Genomic DNA, 18,078 nt, shown 5'->3' on the forward strand with positions numbered 1-18,078 from the left:
TTAGCTCCTTTTATTTTCGTGGACGAGCCTAAATTGGCGAACGCATCAAACTCCACATTCTCTTCCCTTGGGATTTGAATTACTAACCACTCCCTAAATCGGGAAAGTAAAACTTGAACTTTATTCAAGTACTACTGCATGCGCTATTCTTTGGTGTCAAAGACTACATATATCTGATTCACTGCCAGCTGAGAGTCACGCCTTATTTCAATCTCCTCAGAGCCTAGTCCTCGAGCTTATTCAAGTCCTGCAACCAAAGCCTCATACTTGGTTTCATTGTTAGTCAAAAGAACAGTTCTAATGGCCTGTCTCATGGTCTCTAACGAAGGAGTGATTAGCACTATACCAAGACCAGACTATTTTACATTGGAAGTTCTATCCGTAAATAAGGTCCATACATTGGAAACGGTTCCCAATACTAGAACTTCTTCTTTAGCAGCTAAATACATCATTCTCAGATTAAAATCAGCCACAAAGTCGGCCAAAACTTGTAACTTAATAGCAGTCTGAGGTTTATATTCTATATTAAATTCACTAATTTCAACTACTATTGATCCAATCGACCCGATAATTCAGGCTTATGAAGAACATTCCTCAAGGAAAAAGTCGTCACAATGGCTATTGGGTGACATTGAAAGTAGGGTCTAAGATATTGAGAGGCAACTACGAGTGCTAGAGCCAGCATTTTCAGGTGCGGATAACGTGTCTCTGCTCCCTCTAGTATTTTACAAATATAATAAACAGGAAATTGCATATCTTCTTCCTCCCAGATCAGGACTGCACTCACCGCAACTACCGAATCTGCTAAATAAATTAATAATTGTTCACCCTTCTTCAGTTTAGAAATTAATCGAAGACTGGACAAGTACCTTTTCATGTCTCTCAATTCTTGCTGGCATTCCGGAGTCCACAAAAAAATAATTCTTTTATTTCAAAAATGAAAAAAAATAATGATATTTTTCCGATGAGCTCGATATGAATTTACTAATGGCTGCCAACCTGGCAGTCAACCATTGCACCTCTTTTGCACTTGCCAGTTGGTCAGGGATATCTTCTATGGCCTTAATCTTGTTGGGATTCACTTCAATTCCTCTTTAAGAAACCAAGAAGCTAAGAAACTTCCCGGACCCAATTCCAAAAGCGTATTTTTTAGGGTTGAGCTTCATGTTGTCTTTTCTCAAAATATCAAATGTCTCTTATAGTCAAATGACTTCCTGCACTAAGACACTTAACCAACATTTCATCAATATAGACTTGTATAGTTTTACTAATTTGACGTTCAAACATCATTCGAATGAGACTCTGATAAATGGCTATGGCATTCTTAAGTCCAAAAGGCATCACATTATAGCAATAAGTGCCACAATTTGTGATGAATGAGGTTTTTTCTTGATTTTTCGGGTGCATCCTAATTTCTTTATACCATAAATACGCATAAAGAAAACTCATCAATTCATGCTCGGCCGTAGCATCAATCATTTGGTCAATGTTTGGCAATGGGAAAGAATCTTTAAGGCATGCCTAATTTAGATATTTATAATTTATGCACATTCTAAAATTATTATTCATTTTAGGAACAACCACTATGTTAGCTAACCAATCAGGATAATTCACTTCACGAATTGAACCTATATTTAGCAACCAGATTACCTCTTGTTTAACAAACTTGTTCCTGACTCCCGTTATTAGCCGTTTCTTTTGCTTCACCTGTGGAAAATTTAGGTCCAAACATAATTTGTGGATATCCACATCTAGTGAAATACCTGTCATATCAAAATAAGACCATGCAAAGAAATCAAAGTTAGCTTTAAAAAACTCAATAATTTTAAGCTTTATTTCAGGACTCAACCTCGTTCCTAGGTAAACCTTTTTATGTGGGAACTCTATAAACAAAGCAACGTGTTCCAGTTCCTCTGAAGTCAACTTTTTGGCATCTGCTTCTTCCGGTACCTGAAAGGATCTAGGCACATATTAATATTCCTACGTCTCCTTCACTCCAACAACTTCGACCGGGTCGGGAAGGGCAGCAAACATCGGTTCCTATATTTGATATTTGCTCGTTCCTCCCGCCTTGTTGTTGGATAAGGTGACTGCATTAATTTCTCTTGTAGCAGGTTGATCACCTCTAATATGCTTGATCCTATCCGGCGTAGGCAACTTCAGCAATTGATGGTAAGTTGATTTCACAACCTTCATTTCATGAATCCATGACCTACCAAGGATCACATTGTATCCCATATCTCCATCTACTACCTCGAACAAAATGGTCTTCGTTATTCCTTCGACATGTTTGGGCATGAAAATCTCCCCTCGAGTTGTAATACTCGTTAAGTTGAACCCTACCAGAAGCTTTATTGCTGGAACTATGTTTCCGGTTAAATTTCCTTATTCCAAAATTCTCAACTGGATGATATAGGCCGAACTACCTCGATCAACCAACACGCATTTAATTTTAAAATCTAAAACATTAAGTGAAATTACTAGAGCATCATTGTGCGGTAAAATAAAGCCATCAATAGCTTCTTCTATGATGGTAATTTCATCATCTTCTGATGCTTCTCAGACTCTCTTTCCATGATTTACTGATATATTTATCTTTTTTGCTGCAATAAATGTCACCAATTTACTTCAACTCTATCAAAAATCATGTTTATTATTAAACAGGGTGACCCTCTGGCCGGTTTGACTGGTTCCGTAGCATCTCGATTTCTCCCATAATTGTTCTTGGCCCGGTCCCTCAGAAATTCTCTAAGATCACTGTTCTTCAACAATGTTGCAACCTCTTCACGAAGATGCCAGCAGTCCCTAGTATTGTGTCCATGCATTCTGTGGAATTCACACCACAGACTAAGATCCATTTGACTAGGATCTGACTAAATTAGTTTCGGAAATCTTGCCTCCTTAATAGCTGAAACCAATTTTACCAAACTAATATTGAAGTTGTAATCTGATAATCAGGGATATGCTGAATCCCGGGACCTCGATGGTTCTTTCTCCTGCAAAACCCTGCTACTCCGAGCATGATCCGTCCTTCTATCTGATACAACCCTTTCCTAAGACCTCAAACCTTTAATTCCTCGCCCATCAACTCTTTCATTAGGTTGGAAACGACTCCTGGAAGACCTTCGGCCCGTATTGAAATCACTTATGAACTTCTCCTGATTTCGATTGCGATTGTGATGTTTGGATGACACCGAAGAACTCAGTTGATCATCTTCAATTCTAATTTTTGATTCTTAACGATTATGGACATCTGCCCATGTGGTTACCTGAAAATCCAACAGGATTTCCTTTAAATGGGACTCTCTTTTTTATCATGATCAAATTACAGTTATTTCAAAATATGCGGAGTGGAGAGTACATACCATGTAATCTTGATGAACCAGGTTGTTCACTGAGAATTCTCTTGTGTAAGTCTAAATTTTCCAAGAAAATAAGGGTAATACAATTAGAGATTAGTGAGACATTTTAGCACATGGCACAAGACTATACTAATAAAAGTATGAGACTGAGCAAAATCAAATCTAATTATTTACAAAATTCATAAATTATCTAACCAATTATTGAGTTAGAACTGGTTCCTTTTAGGTGATCTTAATCATCCCTAATTCTAACATATTTCTTTCAAAGTGATCTCTACTTAGAGCATGAATATGTCAGATATTTACTTGTTAGTAGCACAAAATTCCACAGTAATCAAGACTTTCTCATAGTTATCCCTCAAAATGTGATGCCTACCATATATGCGCTTAGTTCTTTTCTGATGAACCGGGTTCTTAGTCATACTAATTACACTGGAGTTATCACAAAAGATGGGGATACAACCTACATCAATTCCAAATTCCATTAATTGTTATTTGATCCACAACAATTGAGCACAACATGAGGCAGCAGCCACATACTCAGCTTCAGCAGTAGACAAGGCCACAGAATTTTGCTTTTTGGTGGCCTAAGACACAAGACATGAGCCAAGAAAATATGCCATACCTGAAGTGCTCTTTCTATCTATAAGAAAACCAGCATAATCAGCATCAGCATATCCCACTAAGTTGAAATTACTACCTTTTGGATACCATATGTAGAGATCAGTTGTACTTTTTAGGTATCTCAAGATCCTCTTGACAACAGTCAAGTGAGACTCCTTTGTATTTGCCTAGAATCTAGCACAAAGGCCTACATTGAAAACAATGTTAAGTCTACTATCAGAGAGATATAACAAAGATCCATTCATTCCCCTATACATCTTATGATCAACAGATGAACCAGGTTCATCTATATCCAATTTTGTGGTTGTTGCTATAGGAGTGTCTATTTCTTTGGAATCCTCCATTTTAAACCTTATAAGCAACTCCTTCACGTACTTCTGCTGATGAATCATAGTTCTATTTGAATTTTGTTTATTTTGTAAGCCTAAAATAAATTAAGCTCACCCATCATACTCATTTCAAATTCACTCCCCATTAGCTTAGCAAATTCTTTAATTAACATATCTGTAGTTCCTCCAAAGATTATATCATCAACATATATCTGAACTACCAAGAGATCTTTACCTTTTTCTTTCAAGAATAAAGTATTGTCAATTTTACCTCTCTTGTAGCCATGTTCAAGAAAGAATTTAGATAATCTTTCATACCATGCTCTTGGAGCCTACTTGAGCCCATAAAGTATCTTGTCAAGCTTGTACACATGATAAGGACATTCCTTTCTTTCAAATCCAGTAGGCTGCTTGATAAACACTTCTTCCTTTAGATAGCCATTGAGGAAGGCACTCTTGACATCCATCTAACGGAGAGTGAATTTCATGTAAGTAGCAAAGGCTATAAGGAATCTAATTCCTTCCAATCTTGCAACTCGAGCAAAAGTCTCATCATAGTCTATGCCCTCCTCTTGACTATATCCTTGAACCATCAATCTTACCTTGTTCCTTGTAACTGTTCCATCTTCATCAAGTTTGTTTCTGAAGACCCATTTAGCGCTAATCACTGATATGTCCTTAGGTCTTGGTACCATATGCCAAACTTGACTTTTCTCAAATTGGTTGAGTTCATCTTGCATTGCATTCACCTAATCTGCATCCTACAAAGCCTCAAAGACATTTTTAGGTTCAATAAGAGATAAAAAGCACCAAAAGCATAGAGGTTCTTCAAAGAAGATCTGGTTTTGATTCCAGAGGTTGGATCAATGATTATGTTCCTAATGGGATGAGAACTTTGATACTTGTAAGGTTTCACAACCATCTGGTTTTCCCTAGATATTCCTTCAATGTTTTGTTGCTGAGGAACAGGTTCATGGACAAGTTCCCTCGAGGTTTGAGGATCAGTTCCTCTTTGTTCAGTTCCCCCTATCTGGTTGCATTGAGTGGAAGGGCCCGTTCCTTCCTCTGGTGAAGCTTCAGGCTGAGTTGTAGTTTTATTTGAGTTTCTTACCGGCCCAATTACTTCATCATCTTGTTCCTACCTCTTAGAAATAATGTCAATTTCATCAAAAACAACAAGTACACTTTCTTTTACACACATAGTTCTTTTGTTATAAATCTTATAACCTTTAATGTAAAGAATATTCCAAGAATACTCCCTCGTTGCTTCTAGGATCAAACTTACCATGGGAGTCTTTTCAATTATTTTGCACAAAGCATTTGCATCCAAATGCCCTAAGGTGGGATATATTTGACTTTATCCCTTTAAGTAACTCATAAGGAGTCTTCTCAACAAGAGGTCTAGTCATGCACCTATTTATGATGTAGCATGTAGTGTTCACAGCTTCTGCCCAGAAGCTATGAGGCAGTTAACTAGCAAGTATCATAGTCTTAGCCATTTCCTCTAATGTCCTGTTCTTTCTTTCACCTACTCCATTTTGTTGTCGAGTTCTAGGAGCAAAAAAATTGTGATCTATGCCATGCTCACCACAAAATTCGGCAAATTTAGCATTCTAAAATTCAGTACCATGATCAGACCTAATTGATGTAAGTTGATTACCTAGTTGTTTCTGAGTTTTTCTAACAAATAAAGTGAACATATCAAATGCTTCATCTTTAGATGTTAAAAATAGTATCCAAGTAAACCTAGAATAATCATCAACAAGCACCATAATATATCTCTTACCACCTCTGCTCAATGTTCTCATTGGTCCACATAGATCCATATGGACCAGTTCCATCGTCCTGGTAGTACTTACTATTTTCTTGCTTTTAAAAGAGGATCTTACATGTTTCCCCCTTACACAAGCCTCACAAACTTTATCTTCCTTGAACTTAATATTAGGCATCCCTATCACCAAGTCCTTGGAGACTAGTTTGTTGAGTTGGCTTAGACTGGCATGTCCAAGTCTCTTGTACCACATGAGGGGATAATTGTCCAACACACTTAAGCAAGTGAGTTCATTATCTGAGAGTATGGACAGATCTACCATATATATGTTATTCACTTTTTTTTCCTGCAAAACTATCTTGTCCGTGGTAAGATTAATCACAAAGCATTTTGTAAGGTGAAGGCTACCATATTACTTTTATCACACAATTAGGATACACTTATTAAACTGTACTTCAGTCCATCTATCAAGTAGACACTCTCAATAGAGTGAGAATCAGTCTTACCTACCTTTCCAACCCCAATGATCTCACCTTTCTTTCCATTTCCAAAGGAGACATTACCTTCTTTAAGGTCATCAAGTGAAAGAAATTTGTTCTTGCTTCCTGTCATGTGCTTCGAGCACCCACTATCCATGTATTATATTTGGCTGCTCCCCTTCACTTGGACCTGCAATATAAAATCAGAGGTTAGTCTTAGGAACCCAAACTAGTTTGGGTCCCTTTATGTAGGCAAAAGGATAAATCAAATTCTTTTTAGCCCAACTTACTAACCTATTTTTCCCAAGAACCAAATTTTTGTTCTTTTGATATGCCTTTTCTTTTGTAGTGCAATCACTCTTATAGTGACCAGTGTTTCTACAGTGTGTGCAATTCTTATTCTCATGGAGTGTGAGGTACTTTATTTTGGGATCCCACTTAGGAGCAGAGTTCCCAATGCCAAGTCCTCTTATGTTACTACTATGATGTTCTTGTATACATGAAAGCGCATTAGAGGACCTGTTCCATTTGCAAGTTCTGTATAGCACATGCTTGACCTTGTTCAGGTCCTCCTTTAAGACTCTTACTTGTTAATCCCTTTTATAAAAATCATCTTTCATTTTACCTACATTCTCTTCTAAAGTGAGTTGTGTGTCACCAACTGTCTTTTTACCTGTTCCTAATTTCAATTTTAGATTTTCATATCTAAGTTCTAGAATAGTTGTATCAAGTGCATGAACCTGGTTCTTCAACACAGTATTTTCACTTTAAGTTTCGCAAGCCCTAAGTTCCAGGTTTTTGTACTTAGCTTTCAAAATCACACATTCTTTTGAATCTTATTCTTTTTCATTATTCACATCCTCGGATTCATCAATTAGCTCTAGTAATAGTTCAGATAATCTTTCTTTAGACAAAAATTTAATCTTGTCTTTGAGATAAAAGACACTTACCTCAGTTTCTTCATCAGATTCTCCAATAGCCATTAGTGCTCGTTCATCATCATCATCATCATCATCTGAGCTTTCATCTGAGTTTTCTCCCCAAGCAGCGACCATAACCTTGGTTGATCCTTTGTTGTTGCCTTTCTTGGGATGAACCTATTCCTTCTTCCTGTTCCTTCGTTCAGCTCTTTCTTTCTTCCATTTAATCTCCCACAAAGGACAGTTTTTGATCATGTGATAAGTCTTTCCACACTTGTAGCATCTATCATTGGTTTGCTTCTCCGGAACTCTTGCCTTGTTGTAGCTTCCACTTTTTGAAGAACTCTTTCCTCTCTTTAGGTAATTCTTGAAGTCTTTGGTGATCATTTCCATTTCACCATCTTCCAGATCAGAACCTTCAGTGATTCTGAGTGCCAAACTCCTTTCCGTCTTAGGTACATCCATTTTTATGGTTTGTCTCATAATTTCATAGGTAGTGAGGCTTCCAATAAATTCATCTAGAGGGAGTATAGCAATATTTTTTTTATTCCTGGATGGCAGTTATCTTGCTTTCCCAAGTAATTGGCAAGACCCTAGTGAGTATCTTCTCAACTCTTTCTTCTTCAGGGATAATCCTGCCAAGAGATTTCAGTTCATTTGTCAATGTAGTGAACCTTGTGTACATCTCCTGAATGATTTCTCCAACCTTCATAGCAAAGTTTTCATACTGAGAGTACAGTAGAGTTCCTCTTGATATCTTCACCTGAGTTGTTCCTTCATGGGCTACTTGCAGTGTATCCCAAATTTGGTTAGCAGTGGAACAACCTTGGATTCTGCTGTACTCATCTGGACCAAGTCAACAAACAAGTCATTTCTTGGATTTGGCATTCTTTTCCCACTTCTTCAGATCCTCAGCATTGCAATCAACTCTTGTCTTTGGCACATCTACTCATTCAGCATTTTTCTTCAAGTAGCCAGTGGACCATCAGTAACAATGTCCCACAGCTCATAGTCCTCTCCCTGTATGTGATCTCTCATTCTTGACTTCCACCAAGAGTAGTACTGGCCATTAAAGAGTGGTGGCCTAGCAGTGGATTGCCCTTCTCAATTTTTAGATGGTGCACTCATCTTGATCTTCTCCTAAGGTATTAGTCTTTTCAAGGATAACATGCTCTGATACCAATTGATATTGTATACTTCAGTACCATACAAGAAGGGGTGATTTGTGTGGTGTCCAATTATTCGCATGCACAAATTATAGAAGGACTTGGTTCTTTTATGTGTTCCTTACACTATAGTTGCGGAATAATAAATGTAGAAAGTAAAGAACATAAGTATTTTTACGTGGAAAATACCTGGCTCAAAAGGTGAAAAAAATATGATCTGCTTCCCAGTAGGATTTTTCCCAACACTTCACTAAATCACTAAGCCAAAAATAGCATTTACAAAACTCTTATAAATATAAGGATTACCTCTAACCCTTTGTGGCAACCAGCCTCAGACTGTTGGGACAACCTCAAGTTAACTCTAACTTGAACGATATACTCAAAGTACAGAGTACAAATGCTTCTAGAGAAAGCTAAAAGGTACAACTCAAAAGCCCTACTACAATAAAACTAAAATAAAAGAGAGACATTTAGAACTGGTTCTTCTATCTGGTTCATGTAGCTTCAGGTTGCACACTTGAAACACACAGGAATTATTCACAAAATGCCTTGTTATTTTGCTCTCAACTCTTGTTTAACTTCATCGTTTATGCGTACCTGTAAAATAGAACATCCTAAAATATATAGAGTTAGTATAATATGATCAACTAGAGTTCTAATGCTACACTCTTCCATGATGAAAGAGTTCTAGTTATCTTCAATTTCTAACTCCTCCTTTATCTAGGATAGAATTCTCTTCAAGTAAGGAGTCCTGCTCCATATCAATTATGCAATATTTTCGTTCAGGAGATATCAAATATAACCACTTGTTCTTACCCCCTTCACATGCATGCCTTGTGCTTGAATCTGCCTGTGCCCTGGATATACTGTGTATGGACCTGGTTCGTGTATATATTTCCTTGTCAATCATCAAAACAAAATTACTCGGGCCAACACAGTCGTAGTATAAGTTGTGATATGCTCTTGTGGATTCGAAGTTCCATCATACTTCGGAATATCGGGCATCTTGAATCTTTTCGAAATCAACTCCGGGGTCATCCTTGGTTTGAACGGCAACTGTATATATGCCTTTAAATTTGGTCCCTTCAATATCGGTGGTGCTCCCAGGATCTGATCCATCTGGGCGTGGAATTCTTCAGAATTTTGATCCATCCGATGATTCATTTCAATCATGAATCTCATGAGCTTGATTTTAAAGGGATCATTCGTGTTGTTATCGTTTCCGGATCCACTACCTGCACCACGTGCTTAATTTTTATTAAATCCAAACTTCTCCCTCGAAGTGATGTTACCGGTTCTTTAGCACTGTTTAATTTGCAGGTATGCTGGGAGGGGCTCAAACTCCTTCATTGGAATTATTTGAGGCAACCAAAAGTGCTTGCTAGAGCTCCGTCATTATCCGGTATTGTCTTGAGAGATGGTTCATAATTTTCCTTTATTGCGCTCTCGAAACTTTCATTGTTTCAACAACAGGTTCATTATCCATATCATCAGGAGTTGGGCTTCTCACGCGCCGAGGATTTCATTCTTTGTGAACCGGAGTTGTCTCATCTCCATCATTGCGAGTTTCACTGATTGAATTATCACGCTGGAACATATCGTCATGCTCATTGTTTGTTCCAACGTTGAAATAGTTGTTCAAATCATCAATTGCCATATATGTTTTTTACATTAGTGATGAAAAGCAACAAAAAGCGTTAGTAACATATGAACGGATCAAAGTAATACCACAATTGTCTATGCCCCAAGTTGGGCGCCAAACTGTTTACCCGTAATACTGTATAATTGAATTTGTAATGTGATTTATAGACATGAACTAATTTGAACCAAGAATATAAAATAATTAAGAACAGAAATAAACTAATTAGAGAAACTTGAAGAAAATGTAAACCTGAATGTAAAATGAGCTTCTCCGAAAGCAAGAATAAGAATAGTATGTTAAACAGAAAGAAAGAATATTGTTAATAAAATAAGAGCAAGTTTAGCCTTTTTGCGTACAGATGTTTTTCACATCTACAATGAGTACAAATTCTCCTATTTATAGCTCAATTCAGGGAGGAAAGATCCCCAAATCAAACTATTCTTTAATATGAATTGCATAATGGTTGATTATAAATACAAAGATTCTTTGTAACGGCTACTCATTGAATACTGCCATTTCTAATCAATATCTTCCTTTCAAACTTCCGTTCCCGATTCCAGCGTCTTCGGAACACACTCATCACCGGTCGCATGTTCGTAATTGATGCCAGCTATTTGCTGATTCATATCTTATTTGTCTTCACTGCCACGTGTCAATTCGACGGGCATCCACCTGACATCTATCAATTTTATTACCTCATACAAGTGCGACTTTCCATATCAACAAATCAACTTCGTGTTTGTGTCCTTCGTTTGCCAATAAATCAGCAGAGTGGTTCATCTCCTCCATATATGTGTAATGGTGGCGGCCTTGTTGACTTTCAACAAATATTTGCAATCTTCAATAATAGCCCTCAGCGAGTGATACTGTATGTCCTCCTCATTAATAAGCTTGGCGACCAGAAGACAATCAATCTGTTTCCATTTTTTAAAATCTTTGTAGCCCATTGCTTTTGCTAGTTTTAATCCTTTTTTATCTCCATAATTCTGTAATAAAGCTTGAAGTTTGCCGCAACTTACTTGAGTAACTCAACATCTATTTTTCTTGATCATTCTAAAGAGCCCTCTAAGAGAAGCATCTCTAGATTGCGCCTCGATCCTATAGTTCTCATGTATGCCAGATGATTTGATTCTAAATTTACCTTGACATGTTTCAGCCCAAGTGAGCTTTACAAAAATTATGTTGTTAGAAATAAAATAGCATTGATTTCAGTATGGCCAACAAAAGGAGCCACAAATGTGAGATCCCATTCTTCATCCATCATCACAACAGTATTTTAATAGATGTGTAACTTGGTAAATATCAACATTAATTTAGTAAATGAGTGGCCTGTCACCATATCACCAATCAAGCCAAAAGTTTATCAATCTTCCTTGACCCAAATTTTATTTTGCCTCCATAAGCATAACATCCTTGGTTTTCATAAAACATTTCCAGAAATATGATGCATTTTGCTTAGGTAGACAATTCGATATAGTTTGATTTTGAATGTAATAATGGCAGTCCAAAGAGCAGTTGAATCTTTAGCCAATTTGAAATCATGTTTTGCGAGAATTACAATATTGGTTTCTCAATACTTCTAATTTAATAACCAAAGCACCTTTTCTTTTAACTCCTATAGACAATATCCTAGTTTACAAGGTGCATTCTCTGTTTCTCCTCCTTATTACCCCATAGTAATAGAAAATTCTTGTTAGTTATTCTATCTATATATTTTCGTGCACACCGAGATTGGTAAAGCATAACCACAAAATTGATAAAAGTAGATCTACCTGCAATAGAGAGAGTTTTAGCCTTCCAACCAGATAACCTCTTTTGGATTTTACCAATAATGTAATCAAAAATGCGAGGAATTGCCCCTATAGGAAAAAGATATAAAGAAGGGAAACGCCTGACTTCTGTTATCAATTCTAGATTAATTGAAGTTCCATCAGCTTTTGCAAATATTAAAAACTTTGTTTGAGGAGTATTTAAAATAATAAGATAAAAATTGTTTTCCAAATAAAATTCATCTTCAAATATAGTTTTTTCAATTTCAACTTCAATTTTTTCTCTGAACATCAACCATGTGAAAAGTAGTACTTTAAATCATGACCTTTGTAATAAAAGTCATCCAAACTACCGTAGTTCAAGAAAATCATTTAACTCTTCATATATCATAACCAATTTAAAACAGAGAGAGTATTTCCTATTCCAAAGCTTAAATATTGTACCCAACTACAAAATGTCCAGCAAAAATCACACCCACGTTCATTTATACTTTTTATTTTTACAAGAAAGCATCTTTACTCAACACTGTCAGACAGCCGCATTACATAATTGACATTTCCTTATCCCAAACTCCTACTAGTAATACTCAGCTCCCACGTTCCCCTAGGAAGAAGAACAACAATACGATGACTCGCGCCTCGATTATACTATTACTATTACTCATCGCGACCTCAATCGCCGCCGCACAAGGCGGAGCGTTGACGTTTGACGATGATAATCCGATCAGGCAAGTAGTAGTATCCGACGGTTTGCAGGAGCTGGAGAATGGAATTCTCCAACTCATCGGCCAAACGCGCCGTGCTCTCTCCTTCGTTCGCTTTGTTCGCAGGTCAGTTCGATTCATCTAATTTCCTCCTATTTGAATGAATAAGCTTTGTTTTCCTTTTTACTTAAAAATTATTTATTTTTGGGATATCTGTTAACTTTAAAAGGTATGGGAAGAGATACGACTCAGTTGAGGAGATCAAGCAAAGGTTTGAGATATACTTGGACAATCTGAAGATGATTAGGTCTCACAACAAGCAACGACTTTCCTACAAACTTGGTGTCAATGGTAATTGCCTTTGTGTATACTATATGGTTTCCTATTAGCTATAGGCTGGACAATATATGCCTTTATGGACAATTTGCCCTTTTTCGTTTTGGTTTTTCTTCTTACTTATAGTTCATGAAATGATCTGAATAGAGTGGATACATAAAGTTGACTTGTATAGTATATGCGGTCGTCAAGTAATAAAGTGATAAGATAGAGTGTCGAACCCATGAGGACTTGTTAATTATCTAAACAAGGATTAAACCCAAAAGTAGTGATGCAAAAGTAACTAAACTAAAAAGAAAATAAATAATGAACTCTGAACAAAGGAAGAGCTGATTTTTATATTATCAGTGTAATGAAAACGATCTAGGGTTATGAGTTATCTAACATTCCTATTGTATTCTTCAATTGAATTGACTAACTAATTTATCTAGTTTATTGGTTGGCAGTGTTAATATTGCTCATAAGAATCTCTCGAGTTCTTACTCGTCTATTCAAGCTAACCTAACGCCAATATGTCTATGGAATTAGAACTAACAAGAACGCATTTGAAATTCGTGTAAATCAACCAAGCAAGGCAATCGGGTATATATGTTTATCCTAACCGCAAATCCGTTCCCCGATACCCAGGTTCAAGAACTTGCTCTATTTAATCCTATATGCAATCTAGAATTCACACTTTCGAGTTCAATTCTAGATTCGTAGATAGTTTTAATTGGTGATCAAGCAATCAAATAATTAAGCGCAAGATTGAATAAATAAACTAATATGATAAATCAAGAAACGAAAATCAACTCGAATAACAATAGTCATGAAAGAACCAGAACATTAGAACGTGAAGTTTAGCTCCACATAGACATGGTAGCCAAACAACAAATCATACAAAGAAACATAAAAATTACTAAGTTTGGCGGAAGAAGATGAAATTCGGCCTCCACGGCGGCTCCTTGCTCTCCCTAGGTCGAATCCCCTTCAAAAAGTGTGTTCGATGACCTAAAAGAGCCGTTTTTGGCTTATATATTGCGTCCAAAAGTTATGGGCCAAAGTTTTCCTTTTGCTTTCCCGAATCAGCTTCAGGGATTAATGTTGAGTTGGATGCTTCGCGTCCGCCTCATCTTGATCTTCTCAGCATCGGATGCTGGGGTGGATGCTGCGCGTTCACCCTCTGTTCCCTCAACCTTGTTGTGCCCAGGTGCGGATGCTAAGGTGGATGCCTTCTTAAGACTTCAACGACGCCAAAAACTTGATTTGTGGTTCAAAATGTAGTAGATTAATGTTTTTGTTACTTCTAATTAGAACTCCTAGCAGATTTCTTGTACGTGAGTGAAGAAAGGGAAAATAAAAATATGAAAACCAAGGTCAAGGTAAAGGAGAAGAACAAACAAAATAAAGAAACAAGAAGGCACTGCATATTTTGCTTGCTGTATTTTGCTCTTGACAATGACTATGCTTCTTGGCAGAGTTTACTGACCTAACATGGGATGAGTTTAGGAGAGAAAGGCTAGGAGCTCCTCAAAACTGTTCCGCTACCACAAAGAGCGATCTTCAGCTCACTAATGTCAACCTACCAGAGACGGTATTTGCAATCAGAACTCCATTATATCTTTTTCTGCAGTTGTTTATGATACTTTCTCAAAAATCATTACCATTTGCATCCATTCACTCCAACCGGAAATCCTGTTATTGGAAATCTAGCTTTCAGTGCTTTCTTTGTGCCTCTATCTTGTATGTTCTCCTAAAAGGAAAATTCATAAATGCTTAGTCTTGTCCATTTTGCAGCCTAATATTGCTGTCATTCTTCTTTCATTGGATTTTTATCACTTTGTTATGTTTTAACTTTTATTACTTTCAAGATGATGGAATTTCTTGAGATGACAACATAGATAGCTGTTGCATCTAGGAGCAACGCTGGACGTAGGATTTTAAGTCAAGAGGTGCAGAGTACTGGTGCATCCACTGTATCTGAATGAAATAAAAATTTGGTATATATGTGTGTTTAGAAAAACGTGTGTGTGTATTGTCTATCTATATATATTTACTTTTTCTTCTTTTCCAAGCTAAAAGTAGTAGTAAGTTCAGGAACAGTTGCCTTCCATTCAGCCGCTGCCTAGAAGAGCATGTGCTAAGTGAACGAATTGTTGGTTACCAAAAGTAGCTCTTGTTCCTAATTTTGATCTCCGAATGTGTCATTTCAGAAAGACTGGAGGGAAGCAGGGATAGTAAGCCCAGTGAAGAAGCAGGGCAAGTGCGGGTCTTGCTGGACATTCAGGTAAGGAGTAGTTAGGATCATGTCACTAGGTTCCTAAATTTTCAGTTTGGAATGGCATTCTACCTATCAATCGTTAATCAACTATGCGTTAAGCCTAAACTACTTATTCTTAACAACATGTAAATTCTATATCCTTTCCATTCTATTCGGGTTTCTGAAGTTGAAAAATGACGGAGTCGGCGCATGATGTTTTGGCAGCACTACTGGTGCTCTGGAGGCAGCATATGCCCAGGCATTTGGGAAGAACATCTCTCTGTCTGAACAGCAGCTCTTGGACTGTGCTGGAGCTTTTAATAACTTTGGATGCCATGGCGGGCTTCCATCACAGGCTTTTGAGTACATTAAATACAGTGGTGGTCTTGACACTGAAGAAGAATATCCTTATGCTGGAAAGGCTGGTGTATGCAAATTCTCGTCAGAAAATGTTGCTGTTAAAGTCGTTGATTCTGTTAATATTACCAAGGTAGGATACCTCTTTACTCTGGAACAGCAATGTCTTGGATCAGCTTTTAACTGCTTACATCAGTGCTTATCATTTCTTGTATTTGACACACTAAAGGAAGATTATTGTAGTTTTCCGACGGGAAAAACCTTTCATAGTTCTAGTGTTTCATTGTTGATGATTTTCAGTTGAGTGGATCTTTTAATATGCGTTATTTGACCTGAAAAGGTCAATGGGCATTGGTTGGATTCCTTACAATTAAACATTTATAATTACAGGGTGCTGAAGATGAACTAAAATACGCGGTTGCATTTATTAGACCGGTTAGTGTAGCTTATCAGGTGGTAAAAGGTTTCAAACAGTACAAGGGTGGAATTTACAGCAGCACCGTATGTGGCAACACTCCCCAGGTGAGTTTTTAGTTCCGATGAATTTGAGATATTGCCCTTTTAATCTGCTATTCTTTGTCGATGAAGAAGCACATTTTCCATGTAACTCACCGTAGGGGAAAGAATTGTACCCAGTAGTTAGTTATAACCCAGTGCTTGATTACTCGTCGAGAAGGGTGTCTGCAATTATCTTTAAGTTATGCGTAATGTGTGTGTGTGTCTCTCTCTCTCTGTGTTTATTGATTTTTAACAATTCGAGTGTCATAATACTGATAGGAAAGATACCATGCTTTGTCAACCAAAAAAAGATGCTGGATGATAGGAAAGATTGAAATAGTCTCTACTTTTAGAAACTCCTAATCTGCCTTAATATACAGATTATGTAGTATTGGAATAAAAAGGTCTGATGAGCAGTGTACACAGAGGATTCATACCCCCACCCAACCCAACTAATCTGGCACTGAGACATGATTGATTTTGCTGCAATGAAGAGGCACATATTCTTTTTCTTCTTTTGTTAAATATCAATGACATCAACAAAGTATATGGTCCGACCTTCACTAAATATGCGAGACAATGACATAATACTACATTAACATTTTCTATTGCATTGACAGGATGTGAACCATGCTGTTCTTGCTGTGGGATATGGTGTTGATAATGGTACTCCATATTGGCTGATCAAGAACTCGTGGGGAGCTGAATGGGGTGACAATGGATACTTCAAAATGGAGATGGGAAAGAACATGTGTGGTAAGTTTCTCCCACATCATCAAGTCTCCTTTCCCCCTTTCTGCATACTGGATGCACACTGCTTTCGGATTGTGAAAGCTTATCCTATTAGGATAAATTAATGAAAAATAACTTTCAACTTGGACCATAAAAAAAGAGGCCACAAAATCTGAACTATAATGCTATTCTATATACGAGTTCAAGTTGAGTTCATCTTAGATCGACACAAATAATAATAAAAACTTTCTAGTCAATGTAGTCATGATTTTGATGAGGTAAATAACTGATCCTAATGATATGTTTGTAGGTATTGCAACTTGCGCATCATACCCTATTGTTGCTTGAGTTCCCTAAATCGGATCTTCTTCAAGTTGGATATGTGACAAGTATCCACTCCCAGTTTCAGATTTATGTTAAACGGCAAATGAAGGGTACTATGATTCTTGTGCAGGAAAGTTCTCTGTAACTGTAAGTTATAAGTTAAGGATATTGGACTGTCGAAGATGTCATTGATGAACTGATTTGCTTGGCTGAATAATTTTTATTCCTTTATACTACTAATAAAATATTTATCGGATTGGAAAGTCATTGCCTCTGTGTGTAATGATTCCCCATCAAATCGAAAAGTCAAACCAAACTAATATATAAATATATAATTTTTATATATACTATCAAAACTTTGTGTAGGATTTCCTTTAAGAAATGCCTAGAAATATTTGTGATCCTCTCATAGCAGGTAATATTTAGTAGAGTTATAAAGTTCATTCATTTATATTTACTTTAAATTTAATTAATGCTCGATTTAACACGTATCATTATTTTCTAATCAGTTGTTATTGAAATGTTTCAATTTCTTTGTTCTTTCATATTCATATGTAGATTTACTAAATTTTATATCCTTTTCGAATTTGAAATAATTTTATTGGCAATTTTTAAAATTAAATAGAACATATCATTATTTATGTCTCATATTGATTTTTGTATTTAATTATTAAAACTAGATTAAATGTTTGTCAATCTTTTCAATTCTTATTAAATATATATTAACTTATTAAAATTTTATCTATAACTCTACCAAGTAAAATTGAAATTATATTAATGTAATAAAAATACCGAATAAATGGAGAATTAAAGTGACTACAGGGCA

At 36.6% G+C, this 18,078-nt stretch overlaps 1 protein-coding gene and 1 long non-coding RNA gene across 4 annotated transcripts; both read left to right on the top strand.

The window, feature by feature from the left end:
• Window positions 1-1,849: 1,849 nt before the first annotated feature.
• On the top strand, window positions 1,850-10,357 carry LOC138891505 (uncharacterized). 3 transcript variants are annotated; one of them, XR_011407777.1, is made up of 3 exons: window positions 1,850-2,172; window positions 9,972-10,053; window positions 10,125-10,357. It is a non-coding gene; the product is annotated as an uncharacterized lncRNA (long non-coding RNA). The 3 variants fall into 3 exon arrangements; XR_011407778.1 differs by having other exon boundaries at window positions 10,146-10,357; XR_011407776.1 differs by having other exon boundaries at window positions 9,972-10,357.
• Window positions 10,358-12,528: 2,171 nt separating this feature from the next.
• On the top strand, window positions 12,529-17,519 carry LOC104089405 (cysteine proteinase 3-like). The gene is made up of 8 exons (XM_009594290.4): window positions 12,529-12,892; window positions 12,996-13,117; window positions 14,560-14,675; window positions 15,295-15,368; window positions 15,567-15,831; window positions 16,089-16,220; window positions 16,817-16,952; window positions 17,239-17,519. The coding sequence occupies exons 1-8, from the start codon at window positions 12,690-12,692 to the stop codon at window positions 17,274-17,276; spliced, it is 1,086 nt and encodes a 361-aa protein (XP_009592585.1). The 5' UTR covers window positions 12,529-12,689; the 3' UTR covers window positions 17,277-17,519.
• Window positions 17,520-18,078: the final 559 nt, after the last annotated feature.

Source organism: Nicotiana tomentosiformis, chromosome 5 (assembly GCF_000390325.3).
Source record: "Nicotiana tomentosiformis chromosome 5, ASM39032v3, whole genome shotgun sequence".
Classification (NCBI taxonomy): domain Eukaryota; kingdom Viridiplantae; phylum Streptophyta; class Magnoliopsida; order Solanales; family Solanaceae; genus Nicotiana; species Nicotiana tomentosiformis.

Coding starts and splice junctions, on each gene's coding strand:
- LOC104089405 (XM_009594290.4), top strand. CDS start 12,690: ATGACTCGCGCCTCGATTATACTATTACTATTACTCATCGCGACCTCA. Junction 12,893..12,995: donor TTCGTTCGCTTTGTTCGCAG/GTCAGTTCGATT, acceptor TAACTTTAAAAG/GTATGGGAAGAGATACGACT. Junction 14,676..15,294: donor ATGTCAACCTACCAGAGACG/GTATTTGCAATC, acceptor GTGTCATTTCAG/AAAGACTGGAGGGAAGCAGG.